The sequence below is a fragment of the Sus scrofa genome, chromosome 1 (genome assembly GCF_000003025.6).
Source record: "Sus scrofa isolate TJ Tabasco breed Duroc chromosome 1, Sscrofa11.1, whole genome shotgun sequence".
In the NCBI taxonomy this organism is placed as follows: Eukaryota; Metazoa; Chordata; class Mammalia; order Artiodactyla; family Suidae; genus Sus; species Sus scrofa.
Genome location: NC_010443.5, coordinates 120,043,891 through 120,059,577, shown reverse-complemented (window position 1 = coordinate 120,059,577; position 15,687 = coordinate 120,043,891). Strand labels below are relative to the sequence as shown.

Sequence of the window (15,687 nt, the reverse complement as noted above, 5' to 3'; positions counted from 1 at the left end):
AAATTGATAAGTTGACTAACACATGGGGATGCTTTTATTTTTAAAGCAACCTAAGAGAACAAAATGCATGCCTTTATTGAAGTCCCAAGGCATTCTGCTGGAATTGTCCAAAAAATAGTGAGGCCGACTTCTCTCCAGTGAGTCAGCAAGTTTGCCGGGAGCTAAGGCAGGCCAGAGACCTACCACCAACACAGGAGTTTCCAGGACAGCACAGGAAAATTTTTCCCCCTGTGTAGAAACTGCCAATCTCCTTTTCAGAATGCACTCTGTAATTTACAGATAAGTAAACCAAGGCTCAGAAGATGAACTGACTTTGCCAAGAGCTCATAGCTAAAGAGAGGCAGAGCTGGGCCTTGAACTTTTGTCCCTTGACTCCATCCAGTGCTCATCCCAGCATCCCTGCTTTCATCTTACAGGCATGTCAAATGGCATCCTTGTGCACAAATTCTTTAAGTGAATGGCCCTGGGGCCCACCTTGGCATCCATGATACCAGCATCAGTTGCTTGGTTTTATGTGGTTCCAACCTATAATCATATAATCTTTATTGTACAGATTTTTTTTTTTTTCTTTTTAGGGCTACATGTGGCATATAGAATTTCCCAAGCTAGGGGTTGAATCAGAGCTGGAGCTGTAGCTGCCGGCCTATGCCATAGCCACAGCCATACAGGAGCCAAGCTGTGTCTGTGACCTACACCACAGCTCATGACAATGCCTGAGACTTAACCCACTGAGGGAGGCCAGGAATTGAACCCAAGTTCTCATGGATGCTAGTCGCGTTCGTTACTACTGAGCCACAATGGGAACTCCAAGAATTTTAAATATTTTATCAAACAATTTTTATAAGCAGTCATTTCAAATATCTATTATGTTTTGTATTCCAATATTTAAGAGGTTAAACCTACTGGTTTCTACAGAGTTGTTAGGGTTTTTTTTGAGGGGGTGAGGGTTGCAGATCCAGGTAGAATGTCAGGATCAGGACAAACTCAGGTAAAAAAGGAAAGGATATTTCTCTTGCAGGGCTGAAAACCAGAACAGCTAGAAAGGCAGGGCTGCATCTTGACTCTGGCTCTTTTCCCATCTGCTTCAGCATATGTTTTAAGGCTTGTGCCATATTACCTCAACCATGAGCTATTTTTTTCCAAAGGAAGCTAAAATAAATTTGAAAAAAATAGGCCAGCTTTCCAAAGTGGACTCATGGGATTTCAGTGCACACTGTGTAAATAAAAGATTTGCTTGACAGCTCCAGAGAAGAGAAAATATAAATAGGAACCAGCTGCTCCTAAGAGCAGAGGTACACACCTGATTTTATTCCCCTTGTCACCAGCGCCCCAGCAAGTATGTGGAGGTCCCAATACTGGCCGAAGTGGTTCCCAAGCTTTGCCCCACATTCAAATCATCCCAGGATTGTTTTTTAAAAAATCCTGATACTTAGTCCCTCCTCCAGAGAGTCTGTTGTAATTGGTATGAGGAGTGACCGCCTATGAATTTAAAACCTCCTCCAAGTGATTCCATTTTGCAGCCAAATCTTGAGAACCACTGCCTGTTGGCCAGTTTGGCAATGCTAACAACAGGCACTAAGTCACCAGTCTAAACAGTGAATTTTATCCAGCTCCCCTCACTAAAGGCTCCAGATTCAAAGCCAGGCTCTGACCCTTACTCATCTGTCTCCTTGGGCACATCACTTGGCCTCTCTGAGACTTAGTTTCCTTATTAATAAAATGGGAATAATAAAGCTTATTTCAGAGTTCCTGTTGTGGCTCAGTAGTTTATGAACCCGACTAGTATCCATGAGGATGCAGATCTGATCCCTGGCCTCCCTCAGTGGGTTAAAGGATCCTGTGTTGCTATGGCTGTGGTGTAGGCCAGCAGCTGCCACTCCCATTTGACCCCTAGCCTGGGAATTTCTGTAAGCCACAGGTATAGCCCTAAAAGAGCAAAAAACAAACAAACAAAAACTTATTTCATAGGGTTCTGTGAAGATTAAGGGATAGGTGGATGTAGTATGTCTAGCACACTTGTAGATGTTTTAAATTGTTTCTGTTGTATCTATCATTTAAATTCAGAATCTATTTAAGTCTTGCAAATAATTCACTTTTTGAGGAAAGAAAGAAGGAAAGGAGGCTTACACCATGTATTCTTTTGAAAAACTGTACTTTTAAAGCCTAAAGTCAGTAGAAGGAAGGAAATAATAAAGACCAGAGAGGAAACAGAGATAAAAAATAGGAAAAAAAATTAATAAAACCAAGAGCTGGTTCTCTGAAATAGTAAACAAAATTGACAAACTGCTGGGCAGGCTCACTGAGGAAAAAAAAAAAAAAAGAAAGAACTCAAAATAAGAAATAAAAAAAGGATAAATAACAACCAATATCACAGAAATAGAAAAAAAAAAAAAACGTAAGCAAACACTATAAACAGTTATATGCCAACGCATCTAACAACCTAGAAGAAATGGACAAGTCCTAGAAATATACAGCCCGCCAAAACTGGATCAAGAAGAAATAGATAATTTGAACAGACCAATCACAGGAAGTGAAATAGAATCTGTAAAAAAACAAAAACAAAAAAAGACTCCTACAAACAAAAGTCCAGGACTAGGTGATTTCACAGTTGAATTCTTCCAAACATACAATGAACTTATGCTGATCCTTCTCAAACTTTTCCAAAAGATTTAAGAGTAGGGAACACTCTCAAAGACATTCTATGAAGACACCGTCATCCTAAACCAAAAGCAAAAACATCACTAAAAAAGAAAACTACAGGCCAGTATCTTTGGTGGTTACAGATGCAGAAATCCTCAACAAAATATCCCCAAACCAAATCCAACAACACATAAAAAAGACCATACACCATGATCAACTGGGATTCATCTCAAGGTTCCAAGGATGGTTCAGCATAGGTAAATCAATGTCATACACATCCACAAAAGCAAAGAGAAAAACTACACAGTCACCTCGATAGATGCAGAAAAAACATTTGATAAAATTCCACAGCCACTCTTATCAATGTGGGTATAAAAAGAACATCTCTCTTTTTTTTCTTTTCTAGGACCACACCCATAGCATATGGAGGTTCCCAGGCTAGGGGTCCAATTGGAGCTGTAGCCGCTGGCCCACACCAGAGCCAGCGCAACGTAGTGATCTGAGCCGCGTCTGTGACCTACACCACAGCTCACCGCAACGTCAGATCGTTAACCCACTGAGTGAGGCCAGGGATTGAACCTGCAACCTCATGTTTCCTAGACGGATTAACTACTGAGCCACGATGGGAACTCCTAAAAGGAACATATCTCAACATAAAAAAATTGTAAATTTTCCCTAGTTTGGATTCCATGCTTCCAAAAAAATCTTCTGATTATGATTGGCTTCTAAGAAGCCATCATCCATTTACTCATTCAAAAGGTATTTGTTGAGTGCCTCTTTGTATCAGGCTTTATTTCAGGCATGGGGGTACATTAGCAAATAAGGAATATTCCTAAGGGAGGAAAACAAATAATAAGCTTAATGAACAAATTATATGATATGGTAGAAAGTGATACGTGCTATGGATAAATATAAGCAGAAAATGGAAATGAGGGTGATGGGGTGGCTTCTATTTAACTTTGATCAACTGTCTAAATCATGTATATTATGATCCACAAGATGGTAGTCTTAATATTTCATACTTTTAAAAATTCAACACCATTTTTATAGGTAATTGGTCCCTGAGCAAAAAGAAACCTGAGTCTCCTACTTCCAATCATCTTAGGTTGGTGTCCCTCCAAAGCAGACCCTGAGTGGAGGATTTGAGGTCAAGTTTTAATTGAGAGGTGACCCTAGGAAGCACTATGGAAGGATAGGTCCATGAGACGGGCAAGGCAAAGAAGCCACTATGGTGTTGTGTTAATGGACAGGCTTCAGCTGTGGGTGGTGGAGCCCAGGACTTCTGGGGAACTGTGTGGTACGTGCCCAATGAGTAAGGAAGCTGAGTGTCTTTCTGCCAGTTCTGCCCATCATCAGCTGAGGGCTTTTCTGTCAGGCTTGAAAGAAGAGAAGAATGAGGGTGAGAAATCATGAACAGTGTCTGCTACACTATGGTAGAAACCTCTTATTTAGTAAATTTAATGATTTTTATTTTTTCCATTATAGTTGGCTTACAGTGTTCTGTCAGTTTTCTACTATACAGCAAAGGGACCCAGTCACACATGTATATAAATATATACATTCTTTTTTTCACATTATGCTCTATCGTGTTCCATTACAAGTGATGCAGATATAGTTCCCTGTGCTATACTTTCCTAATTCAGAATTTTTCATACAGAGACTAAGATGTTGTTTTCCTTTTCCCAAATAAGCTCTCTAGATTAGGATATGATATCATAGATAAGATTGTGGGGCTTAAAATTATTCAAAGAACAAGACTATTTCATACATTCTCCAAAGTTCCAGAAGCCCCAATTACCTGATGTGCTAATCATTATTGTCTGTTCATTAAAGCAAACCCCATGAGAATGGCTAATCCGATTTAAACCCTTTAAAAATAATGCAGTTGCAAAAAAAATAATGAGTTGCATTCTTTAGAAAGAGTCTACACTAAGCTTTCTTGTTCAAAATGCTTTTTCTAGCTGAATTAATTGAAATACAGGACACTTTGGTTTTTTGCTTTTGTTTTTTATTGTTTTTTTTCTTTTTACCAAATCTAGTTGACCTTCTTAGCAAATGGGCAACAGACAATGAAAATCTCTATATTCATTGTGCTGCAATAACATCTGTGAGGGGAACATTGGTCTTTCATGTGCTCTAACATTCTTAAAAGAAAAGCATTGAAATCAAGGCTTTTTCCACACGGGCAATTGAATGGGGGCTGAAAATTGTGGCTCTCTTCTCTTGTCTACTTACTACTTCTTGCAAAAGAGCTTCTTTGTGCTTCTTTGGGGACCAGGTAACATGGAATGCCAGTGGTGAGGAAAGAGTGGGCCTACAAGATCAGGAAGAAAGATGCTCAGGAAGTCACTTAGGTAAATGTTGTGGTGGAAATCTAAATGTTACCAAATCTTAAGACAGTGCTAGTGTTCATGGATTGTGGTTGGATGTACCTAGATTCCAGTCTGGCCCTACTCCTTACTAGCCTTGTGATCTTCAGCATATTCCTTTCTCTGTCTGCGCCTCTATTTCTTCATCTCTAAAATGGGAATTAAATAGGACTGCCCCAAATAGTTGTTGTGAAGAGTAAGAGAGGTCATGTATTTTGGAGCACAAAACACAGCCTCTGGCACATAGTCAGCCCACAGTACATTAGCTCAGCCAAGAGGTCTGGACAAGTAGACTAAAAGTAACAAGATTCAAAGGGGATATAGAACAGGTGGTCATCACACTGAGCTCTAGCAGCCATTGCTTCTGCAGAGGACCTGGACTTTGAAGGCTTCTTTTCTTAGACCATCCAATTCTCTTCGGATCAGGTGATCCCTTGGTACAGATACTCTGAGCATTAGGGATCCATGTGATTAAGGGGATGGTTTATTTCTTTGAGACAGAACAAGGCTCCATCAGTGTCTAGGTCTGAATGCAAGTCTTATCTTTCAGCTAGTGCAGGTAGCAGAAACTTGGCAAGACCAAAGTCCAAATTTCAGCTCTGTTATTTCCTGGGTGGCCTCAGCCAGGTCTCTGAGCCTTAGTTTCCACACCTCTAAGTTGATGATAATACCCACTTGCAGACAACAACACATCAAAAGTGAGTCATAGGGCAGGTGCTTCAGTGATGTCTGGTATTCTCTTGCCAGACTTAAAGCCCATCAGAGAATGTTTACATCCAGGGGGAGTTTTACTAGAATGAGTTCTAAAGTTCACTATCCAAACCTTGAAATGAGGCTAAGTCTCCTCTTCATCTGAGATTTTCCACACTCCTTACCAGACCAGGCTGAAGAACTGTATAGCAGATAACACACAGACACAAATTCAGGCCTACTAATCACTGATCCAGTGATGGGATCTTAAGTATCTGCCACTCTGATTCAGTTCTTGACCTGATAACACTCCCCAGTTTGAAAGAATCATCCCTAACCAGAAGTGACCCAATCTGAGAGTAGTAGGAACCCACTTATCCAGTGAACTGAACTGAAATGCTTTTCTGCCAGGACATCCAGGTGTAATTATTTGTAGGAGGTGGGGGTGGGGTGGGGTGGTAATGACAGCCCCTTGACATTATCAGCCTGGACCTGCCTCCTGGAATTTTATCCCAGCCACCCACAGAAACATACACGCCACCTCCTTAGGGACATTCCCCCACAAGTGCTTGATAATTACAGTATTTATTCATGGTCTAGAACATAAGTTTGGTCTTTAAAAAGAGATGTGATGATATTTTTTATGTGTGGTTAATACGGGTTCTCTTGCTTTTCCCAGGGAAAACAGAAGCCTATTTGGAAGCCATCAGAAAAAATATTGAATGGTTGAAGAAACACAACAAAAAAGAAGATAAAGAAGGTAAGGATTTCTTGTGACTGTAAATTGCAAACTTGATGACCATTTGTCAGGAGCTCTTGTTAAAGATTCCCACAATCAAATTAGGCCAAAGTCCCTTCTCAGAGCCCCAAAGACTTTAGGCACCTCTCAGATGCAGAAAAGAACAGACCTCTGTTTCTTTTACTTTTCAAATCTGTTTTTCAAACAAAGACATTTTCTTTTCTTTTCCGTCTTATTGTGAAAAATGTCAAAGTGAAGTAGAGAGCATAATTAATGCATCCTCATGCATCCATCACCTGCCTTCAGTAATTATCAACCTTTTACCAATCTTATTTTGTCTACCCCCTCTCCTTTCCTTGGAGTATTTTTGAGCTGCACCAGTGGCAGGCAGAAGTTCCCAGGCCACGGATTGAACCCACACCACAGCGGTAACCAGAACCACAGCAGGGACACCACCAAGTCCTTAACTGCTGGGCCACCAGGGAATGCCCTCTTAGAGTTTTTTATACAAAGGCAGTTTCTGAGCCCATATTAGGTGCAGCCTGCAGTCATAAAGGCAGTCGCTCACTTATTTGAAACAAAAACACAAAATCAGACTCTGTTCTGTGTGCCAGAGACATGAAGGACCACGAGAGGCAGCTTCCCCCCTTTCCCCCCTGCCCTGCCAGGTTGCTCACATCAATAAAGCTCTGGTGGTCCCTGCTTGGAGTTAACACAGATAAGCTTGGTGGCACAAAAGGGGTAAGAAGAGGGGGCACATATCTCCTTAAAGAGAGAAAGAGCCAAAGGAAAGCCTTTGATGGAAAGGCAAGGGAGAATTTGCCAGTGAGCAGAAGTGGAGGTAGAAATAGTGGGGGCAAAGACATAAAGGGGCAAAAGGGTGAGGTGGCCAGAAACTGGAGCCATTCAATTTCCCAGGAGCACCAAGGTCTGTAGGGAGGACCTGTAGACAGGGCTAGGGAGGTGGGCAGCTGCCAAGTCAGGAAGAGGCTTGTGCACCCTGCAAAGCAGGTTAATTTTAGCCGGAGGAGGCTAAATCAGGGCTTAATTAGGTTAAGAATTGAGAAATCTATCTGGCAGCAGTGTGGTTACAGACTGGGAAAAAAAAAAAAAAAAACCCAGAAGTCAGGCAAGAGCTAGGAGGCAAGGATCTGGAGCAGAAATGATGGGGCTTCTGCTAAGGTGAGGCAGAGGAAATGAAGAAAGGAGAAATTCAAGAGCTACATGGAAAGAAGATTCTAGTATGATTCCCAGGTGTCTGTCCAGAGCCATTGCAAAGCAATTCTTTTGAAATGAGATGAGCAGTGCTTTTAAAACTTGAAAATGCATTCAGATCACCTGTGAAGCTTCTAAATATCCTGCTGCCCACACAACCACTAAATCAAACTTGGAGGACAGGACTCAGGCATCAGCCTTTTAAATACTCTCATGATTCCACTCTCAACCAACTAGAGAACTGATGAGATAGAACACAGTGGGAGCAAAAGGTATTTTCAGCACCCCTTTAGCCTGTGATCATACATGTTGAGTGAGATGGAAACAATCACCAGTTCTTCACATATATTCTGTTTTATTTGGTTCAAAATGATGTGCATTTCTGGGCTGTCAGTTCCATTCAAATTCATATGAACCGTATTTCATCAAATCTGACATTGATTGAAAAATGCACCATTGTTTCATGTACCAAGAAGGAAGAAAAATTAAAACATGCCATCAGTGATTGCAAAGACTTTTAAAAAATTTTTAAGTTTATCTTAGAATCAATGTAAGGGAGTTCCCATTGTGTCTTAGTGGTAACAAACCTGACTAGTATCCATGAGGGTGCAGGTTTGATCCCTGGCCTCAATCAGTGGATTAAGGATCTGGCATTGCCATGAGCTGTGGTGTAGGTCACAGATGTGGCTGGCGTCCTGTGTTGCTGTGGTTGTGGTGTAGGCCAGCAGCTGTAGCTTCGATTTGACCCCTAGCCCAGGGAACTTCCATGTGCCGCACATATGGCCCTAAAAAGCAGTAATTATAATAATAATAAATGTAATACAGTACAAAAGTGCACTCTGAAACCAGTGTGAGTCAAATGGACAAACCATTTATTTTATTTTATTTTATTTTGTCTTTTTGCAATTTCTTGGGCCGCTCCTGCCATTTAGAGTTCGTGTTGTTTCTTTCGCTGCCTAACCTATGACTCTGACTCCTGATAGTGACCAGCAACATCCTGCAGTTCAGTCTTTCAGTTCCTTAAATGACCAACCTAGTGAAACAACTCTATGCTTACATATTGAAAGCTCTGTGAGCAAATTTCAGAATGACAGTGTGGGATCTGATGCTCCTTTCTGCTTACAGGAAGGGAGGGTGACACACAGTTTACCCTTCTGAAGGCAGGAACAGAGTGTTTTTCCTCCACTGCCTTCATATGTGCTCTGCCCATGTACAAAGCCCAAAGGTTTTGGGTCATCACTCAAAGCCTGTGGGGACCCAGTTCCTAGAGCCATGCAATGACTGTAGCTGTGTGAGCAGGAAGACTCAGTCAGCTCTGACCTTCCTTAACCTCTGCCAATGTCCTTTGCTTGGCAGAGGGCTGGGTAACCTGACTCCCCTTCCCCAGTCCAAGAAAGAGAAATCCATGCAAAAATGATGACCCATCTCATAAAGCTTTAAGTCTGTACTTAAAAAAAAAAAAAAGTGCATCACAGCCCTTCTCTCTCTCCTCTCTCTTTCTTTTATTTATCTATTTTTTGATGGGCCCCACCCACGGCATATGAAAGTTCCCAGGATAGGGGTCACATCAAAGCTACAGCTGCCGGCCTACACCACAGCCACAGGAATGTGGGATCCTAGCTTCATCTGTACCTACACCACAGCTCACAGCAACACCAGATCCTCAACCCACTGAGCAAGGCCAGGGAACGAACCCTCATCCATCATAGATACTGGTCAGGTTTGTTACCGCTGAGTCACAATGGGAACACCAGCCCTTCTCTCTTTTAAGCCTTACAGCCTTTAAACCTCTTCTAAGTTTTCCGTCTAACTACTGATGGTGTACTCTAACAACCAGCTAGGGCGGAGCAGGGCTGGATGCCCGCGGCCTTTCCTCTGCACCACACTGTTTTCCCCACAGTGCACAGCAACAGCCATGTCATAAAGAGACCATTTTTCCATTTCAAAAGCAAGCAAAATATTTTCCTGTTTGTCCATTCCAATCACCTAGACCTCTTTACAGCATTTTGAGGAGTCTGCCTTTTGTCCCACTAAAGATGTTGACCCTGAACAGCTGGTATTAATTTGAACCAGTGATGAGCAAGAGGTGCCTCATTGTGCCCTACGAGTCGGTCAGGAACCAGCCTGTGAGGGGCACACAAAATATACACTCAGCTTGATTCTCTAACTCGTGCCCGAGAGAACGGAAAAGTCAAAAACTGAAACAAAACAGAGCCCTCCAAGCACTTAGTGAATGTTTGTTCTGCTCTTGTTAGATGCATCAAGTTCGCTAATTCCTTCAAGGCCGTAGGGTGGTCAAAGCAGTGACTACAGGCAGACCTGGATTCAGAACCTGACTCTCTCATGACCCGAGCAAGTTGACTTACCTCTTCTGTACTGTTTCTTCATCTCTGAAACAGAGACACTCAGGCTTTCCTCATGGGGTTTTGTGAGGAGCAAATAAGGTGATGGATGTAAAGCAACAATGCTGGGGGGAGCCTCTAATCTTCAGGGTTCTGCCCAAACCGGAAGGAGCAAACGTTGTCCTGGGTGGAGAAGCATCAAGCTCTCACTGAGCCTCAGCTCACCTGGACATGATAAACACCTGGTACTTGCAGAGAAGTTCTTCATGTCTGGCCTTCTTTTTTTTCCTTTTTAGGCCACACATGTGGCTTATGGAGGTTCCCAGGCTAGGGGTCAAATTGGAGCTACAGCTGCCAGCCTATACCACAGCCACGTGGGATCTGAGTCGCATCTGCGACCTATACCACAGCTCAGGGCAATACCGGATCCTTAACCCACTGAGCGAGGCCAGGGATCATACCCACAACCTCATGGTTCCTAGTCAGATTCCTTTTAGCTCCTGTCTGGTCTTCCTTTTGTGCAAGGGCTTAAAGATGCCCAAGGTACCCAGGTCTGGGTAATATTCAGGCTAGCTAAAGGTGGCCATGGAATGCTCTGGGTTTTTGTACCCCACTCTCTCCTTACTCTTCCCTTTAAAAACTGACAGAAAACAGGGCTCTGTTCCAGGGGCTACCAACTGCCAAGATGAATGGGACTGGCCACAAGGAAGGAACTGCCGCAAGGAACTCAGCCTCAGGCAACTCATATTCTGGAGGGTGTTTCCCCAAGTACTCCACGGTGTGGAAGACCCTCAGGCCCAGCTGGGGAGGACGGGGGTGTCAGAAATGTTGGTACCTCCCTAGGATGTAGCCATTAAAAGTGGTATTTCTGGGAGTTCCCTGGTGGTGCAGTGAGTTAAGGATCTGGCATTGTCACTGCTGTGCCTCAGGTCACTGCTGTGGCTTAGGTTCCATCCCTGGCCCAAGAACTTATGCATGTCTCCAGTGCAGCCAAAAAAGAAAAAGACAAAAATGGTGTTTCTGAAGAATACCCGTGTTCACTGTGTAAACCGAAAGGAGCGGAATATAAGATTGAATGTACACTTTGATCATAATTGTGCTGACATAGATACATTGACAGTGACATAGAACAAAATATCCACTGTGGTTATCAATGATCAATAAAATTCAGGTGAGTTAAATTTTATTTTCATGTTTCTGTATTTTCCATATTTTAATTAATAAGCATATGATACTTAAAGCATCATAGGAAGATGTGGGTTTGTTTTTTTCAAGCCTTCAGAAAGATGCCACCAGAAGCCTCCTTACTTGGTTGGAGATCTCTTTGTTTTTTTGTGAGTGGTTCAATGGTTTATATAAATTTTTTGTTTAAGTAGGACAAAGGAACCGCAAAGAGGTTGTGGTTTTGCTTTTCACTCCATGCATACAATTCAAACAGCATGAAAATCAAGGTAATTCTTAAAATGGAGGGGAAAGAGTGGGTTGTCACAGCAACATGGGCTTAACCAGTGTAATAAGTTCGGGAAGTCAGAACACCTGGTTCTGATTATAACTTTTACTCACTGCATGACCTTGAACAAGACACTTAAGCTTTAGAGGTTTGTTACCCCAAGTGTGTTTCCTGGACCAGCAGCATTGACATCTCCTGGGGGAGATGTCTGTTATAATGCAGAATTTGGGGCCCCACTTCAGACCTACTGAACACAAATATGCAACTTCTAAAGAGTCCCCGGTGATTGGTATAAACACTAAAATTTGTGAAGCTCTAGCTTATGAGTCTGTTCCCTCTCCGGTCAAATGAGGGCTGTTCTCCCCACCTGAATATCTTGAAAAGTTGTGATGAAGAGCGGATGGGATAATATAATGTACATAAGCAAGATCCGAAGCCACAAATTACTGCACAAATGCCGAGAACCAAAATGCCTTCCAATGAGAAGGACAGGGCACGGTAATGGTGTTGTGCGATATCTTCTTCACTAGTGGTAATCATTATAACAGGTTGTTCTTTCCTGATCTTTGCTCATGCTACTCTAATGATATTTTCCAGATTACGACCTTTCCAAAATGAGGGACTTCATCAACCGGCAAGCTGATGCTTATGTGGAGAAAGGCATCCTTGATAAAGAAGAAGCTGATGCCATCAAGCGTATATACAGCAGTCTGTAAAAATGGCAAATGATCCAGGAGTCTTTTAATTGTTTCAGAAAACGTAGTATAGCTTAAAACACTTCCGTGATTAAAGTTATTTTGACCCAAGGTTTATTAGAAAGTGCTGAATTGCCAGTAGTTAACCTTTTAGAAGTGGTTAAAACATAGCTTTCTCGCCGTAAAAACTATCTGAAAAGTAAAGTTGTATGTAAGCTGAAATTTTGTATATAGAATCCTTATTTCCTTATAGATTTACATTTTATAACCAGATATATGTTGCTTTGGAAAAGCCCGTAATGGACTGAACTTAAAACTGAAACTTTTTCCCACTGTGTGACACTCATAAACACCCCCTGAAGAATTAAGGGGTTCTGTTTTCAAGGCATGCTGGGTACCAGAGCACCTCATAGAATGTCTGTTACAAGATGTCATTTCCATACCTGTTCCCTTTTGGGAGTTGAAATAAATTCACATTTCCTCAAAGCCTCTATATCTTAAAGTATAGCTATCTGCTCTTTTGGCTGTTCCTGCTGGCTCTTTATCAGGCCCAATGGCACAAAAAAAGGAACCTGAAAATGAATGGGATTTTCTGCATTTACTAACAATTTCCCCCCATTCTCAACATTTTTTGTTTGTTTTTATGTCTGCACCCGAGGCTTATGGACATTCACAGGCCAGGGATTGAATCTGAGTCACAGCTGAGACCAGCTGGGGCAGTGCTGCATCCTTTAACCCACTGGATCAGTCTAGGGAGCAAAACTGAGTCACTGCAGTTGGATTCTTGACCCACTGTGATAGTGGGGACTTTAGCATTTTCTATTAGTGAGTTTTCAGACATTGAGTTTTTCTCTTAAGAGGGACACCTATATACCTTCCAAGAAGACAAATGAGGTCATAAACACTACATAAAGCAAGGTAAAAAGTGATGCCAAATCTGAGTTATCTAACTGATCTTGATCCAAGTTAAGGTTTCTCAACAGAGAGCAAGAGGTCCAGGAGGTAGATTAAGTATAGCGATAACAACCATTCCCTTCCCTGTGAACCAAAGCGGGTAGATGAGTTTCACTAGAGGCCAAAGTTAAGGAAACTCAGAGCCCTGCACTTCCTCTTCCTCAGTCATCACCACAAACACAGTCCTTAAAGCCACATGCAGGACCCAAGATCTTTCTGAAGTGTTATAGGCAACATACCCAAACCAAAGAATGCTTTGAAAATGTATTATTCAGTTGAAATTAATGACAAAATATTTTTCTATTATATTTCAGTTAAAATCATGAAAATAACACAAAGGTGTGTATATCAGCTGTCATTACTTCTTATGGGCTTCTAATACCTGTCTTACAGGCCCATACCTCACTTTTTGCTGAGGACTGGGAAACACACACAGAGAAGCTACAAGAGGCTGTTTTCACAGGTAGGAGACCACTGCTCTCCTCATCCCCTCTAGAGTTGCAAAAACAAAAGCCATGGTCTGATACACACAGAGACAAAACTCAGCATGTTCTAGAGAAACCAATGTCCACTGGGGAATGGTGAGAGGGAAATAAAAACATCTTTGCCCGAACTATACCTGCTAGAGCACGATGAGTCAGACAGTGTGAATGAGTCATCTTTAATAATTCAATTCAATCCTACCTCACCAAGTCCCATAGTCCAAACACACTGTGGCTTCTACATTAGAATTAACTGGTTGTGACTCGAGCATTTTATACATTCACTTTTCTATGATTTACCTAAATATCTATGCTGTATTTTTACAAATAAGACATTTACTAAGGGAGTTCATTACAGCTTTCAGAACACATTGACATTCCTTAGCTACTGTTGATGACCAAGACGGAAAGGAGATCTTCTGTCCTGTGTTACACACGAGGAAACTGATTCACAAAGAGGGCACAGGAAATACTCAAACTCCAATGGTCAAGCAGCGGTAAAGCCGGGACCGAGGTTCTTGTCCCAGCTTCTTCCTCGACACTGTTTCTGTGTTCAAGGCAGCAACTAAAGGCCCCTAGCCCGGGACAGTTCAATTGCCAATGGTGAATTTAAAGTTTTTAGTAACTTGAAGATGAGGGGAGAGATGCTTTGGCTAGAAATTGTAAGACCTTAGACAAAAATAAAATACTCAGAAAAATATTTTTGAGTTTGTGGTCTTAATTTCAAATTTGAACTTATGTCTTTAGGATAGTGTTTTTGGATTTGTATGTTTTGGCTTACTCTCTAATTCCAGATTATTTTATGTTAAACAGCATAAAAACTCTGAATTCTTTTCTGGCCACACCCACGGCATGTGGAAGTTCCCAGGCTAGAGACTGAAACTGTGCTGCAGTTGTGATCTGTGCCACAGTTGTGGCAGTGCCGGATCCTTAACCCACTGTGCCACAAGGCAACTTGCAAAACTCTCCACATTTATTTTTCAAAAAGTTCCTGGGGAATTCCCGTCGTGGAGCAGCGGAAACAAATCCCACTAGGAACCATGAGGTTGCAGGTTGGGTCCCTGGCCTCACTCAGTGGTTTAAGGATCCAGCATTGCTGTGAGCTGTGGTGTAGGTCGCAGACGCGGCTCAGATCCCGTGTTGCTGTGGCTGTGGCGTAGGCCAGCAGCAAAAGCTCGGATTGGACCCCTAGCCTGGGAACCTCCATATGGCGTGGGTGAGGCCCCAAAAAGAAAAAAAAATTAAATTAAAAAATAAAAAATATAAATAAAAAAGTTCCTAGGCCCTTTTTAAGAGTCCTTGACCGTTTCTTACATACATTATTGTCACTCCTTATTTTTTTTCTTTTAATTTTCTGCTCTTCCAACTACCTCCCCATTGTTCAGGTAGTAGTGAATCGAAGAAAATAGCAAAGCAAGATCAAGGTATCATCCTATATCAGAGATGATAAGACTGTGAGAAAAAAAAAATGAGAAATGAAATTATGAGATGTTATCATGGGAAAAAGCATGGGAAAAAACCCACAAACACAAGGGATTATGTACATTATGAACAAACAAGAAATTCAAGATCAGCGCCAACAGCTATGGTTTCTCAGTCATGCCTCTGCTGGTCAGCCTCAAAGGATGGATATGGGCAGTTCTGGTTCTGCAAGTTCTGCAATAACACCTGAGGGCACTTGCTCAATGGAACACTTGGAGGAGCAAGGCAGGGAGAAGAAAATGAGAAAAGAGGGAGAAGAGAACTACTATCTGAATGATGGGGCGGTAGTTGGAAGGGCCGAAAATTAAAAGGTCCCTTTTGCCTCACAGAAAGCAGACCCCTCTTGGGAGGGATAAATATGGGGAATTTTTGTGAAAGCCTACAAATTTTGTGTGTGTGTGTCTTTTCAGGGCCACACCTGCAGCATATGGAGGTTCCCAGGCTAGGGGTCTAATCGGAGCTGTAGCCACTGGCCTATGCCACAGCCATAGCAACAAGAGATCCAAGCCACATCTGCGACCTACAGCATAGCTCATGGCAACACCAGATCCCTGACCCAGTGAGGGAGGCCAGGGATTGAACCTACAACCTCATGGTTACTGGTCAGATTCATTTCCGCTGTACCACAA

The 15,687-nt window shown here is 42.2% G+C and overlaps 1 protein-coding gene across 1 annotated transcript in view; it reads left to right on the top strand.

Annotated features, from left to right (window-relative positions):
* Positions 1-14,276, top strand: part of SCG3 (secretogranin III) — a 44,734-nt gene extending 30,458 nt beyond the window's left edge. The window contains exons 11-12 of the mRNA XM_001925911.4: positions 6,379-6,459; positions 12,043-14,276. Of these exons, the coding sequence (XP_001925946.1) occupies positions 6,379-6,459; positions 12,043-12,161 (200 nt within the window). The 3' untranslated portion in view covers positions 12,162-14,276. The remainder of the gene's footprint in view (positions 1-6,378; positions 6,460-12,042) is intronic.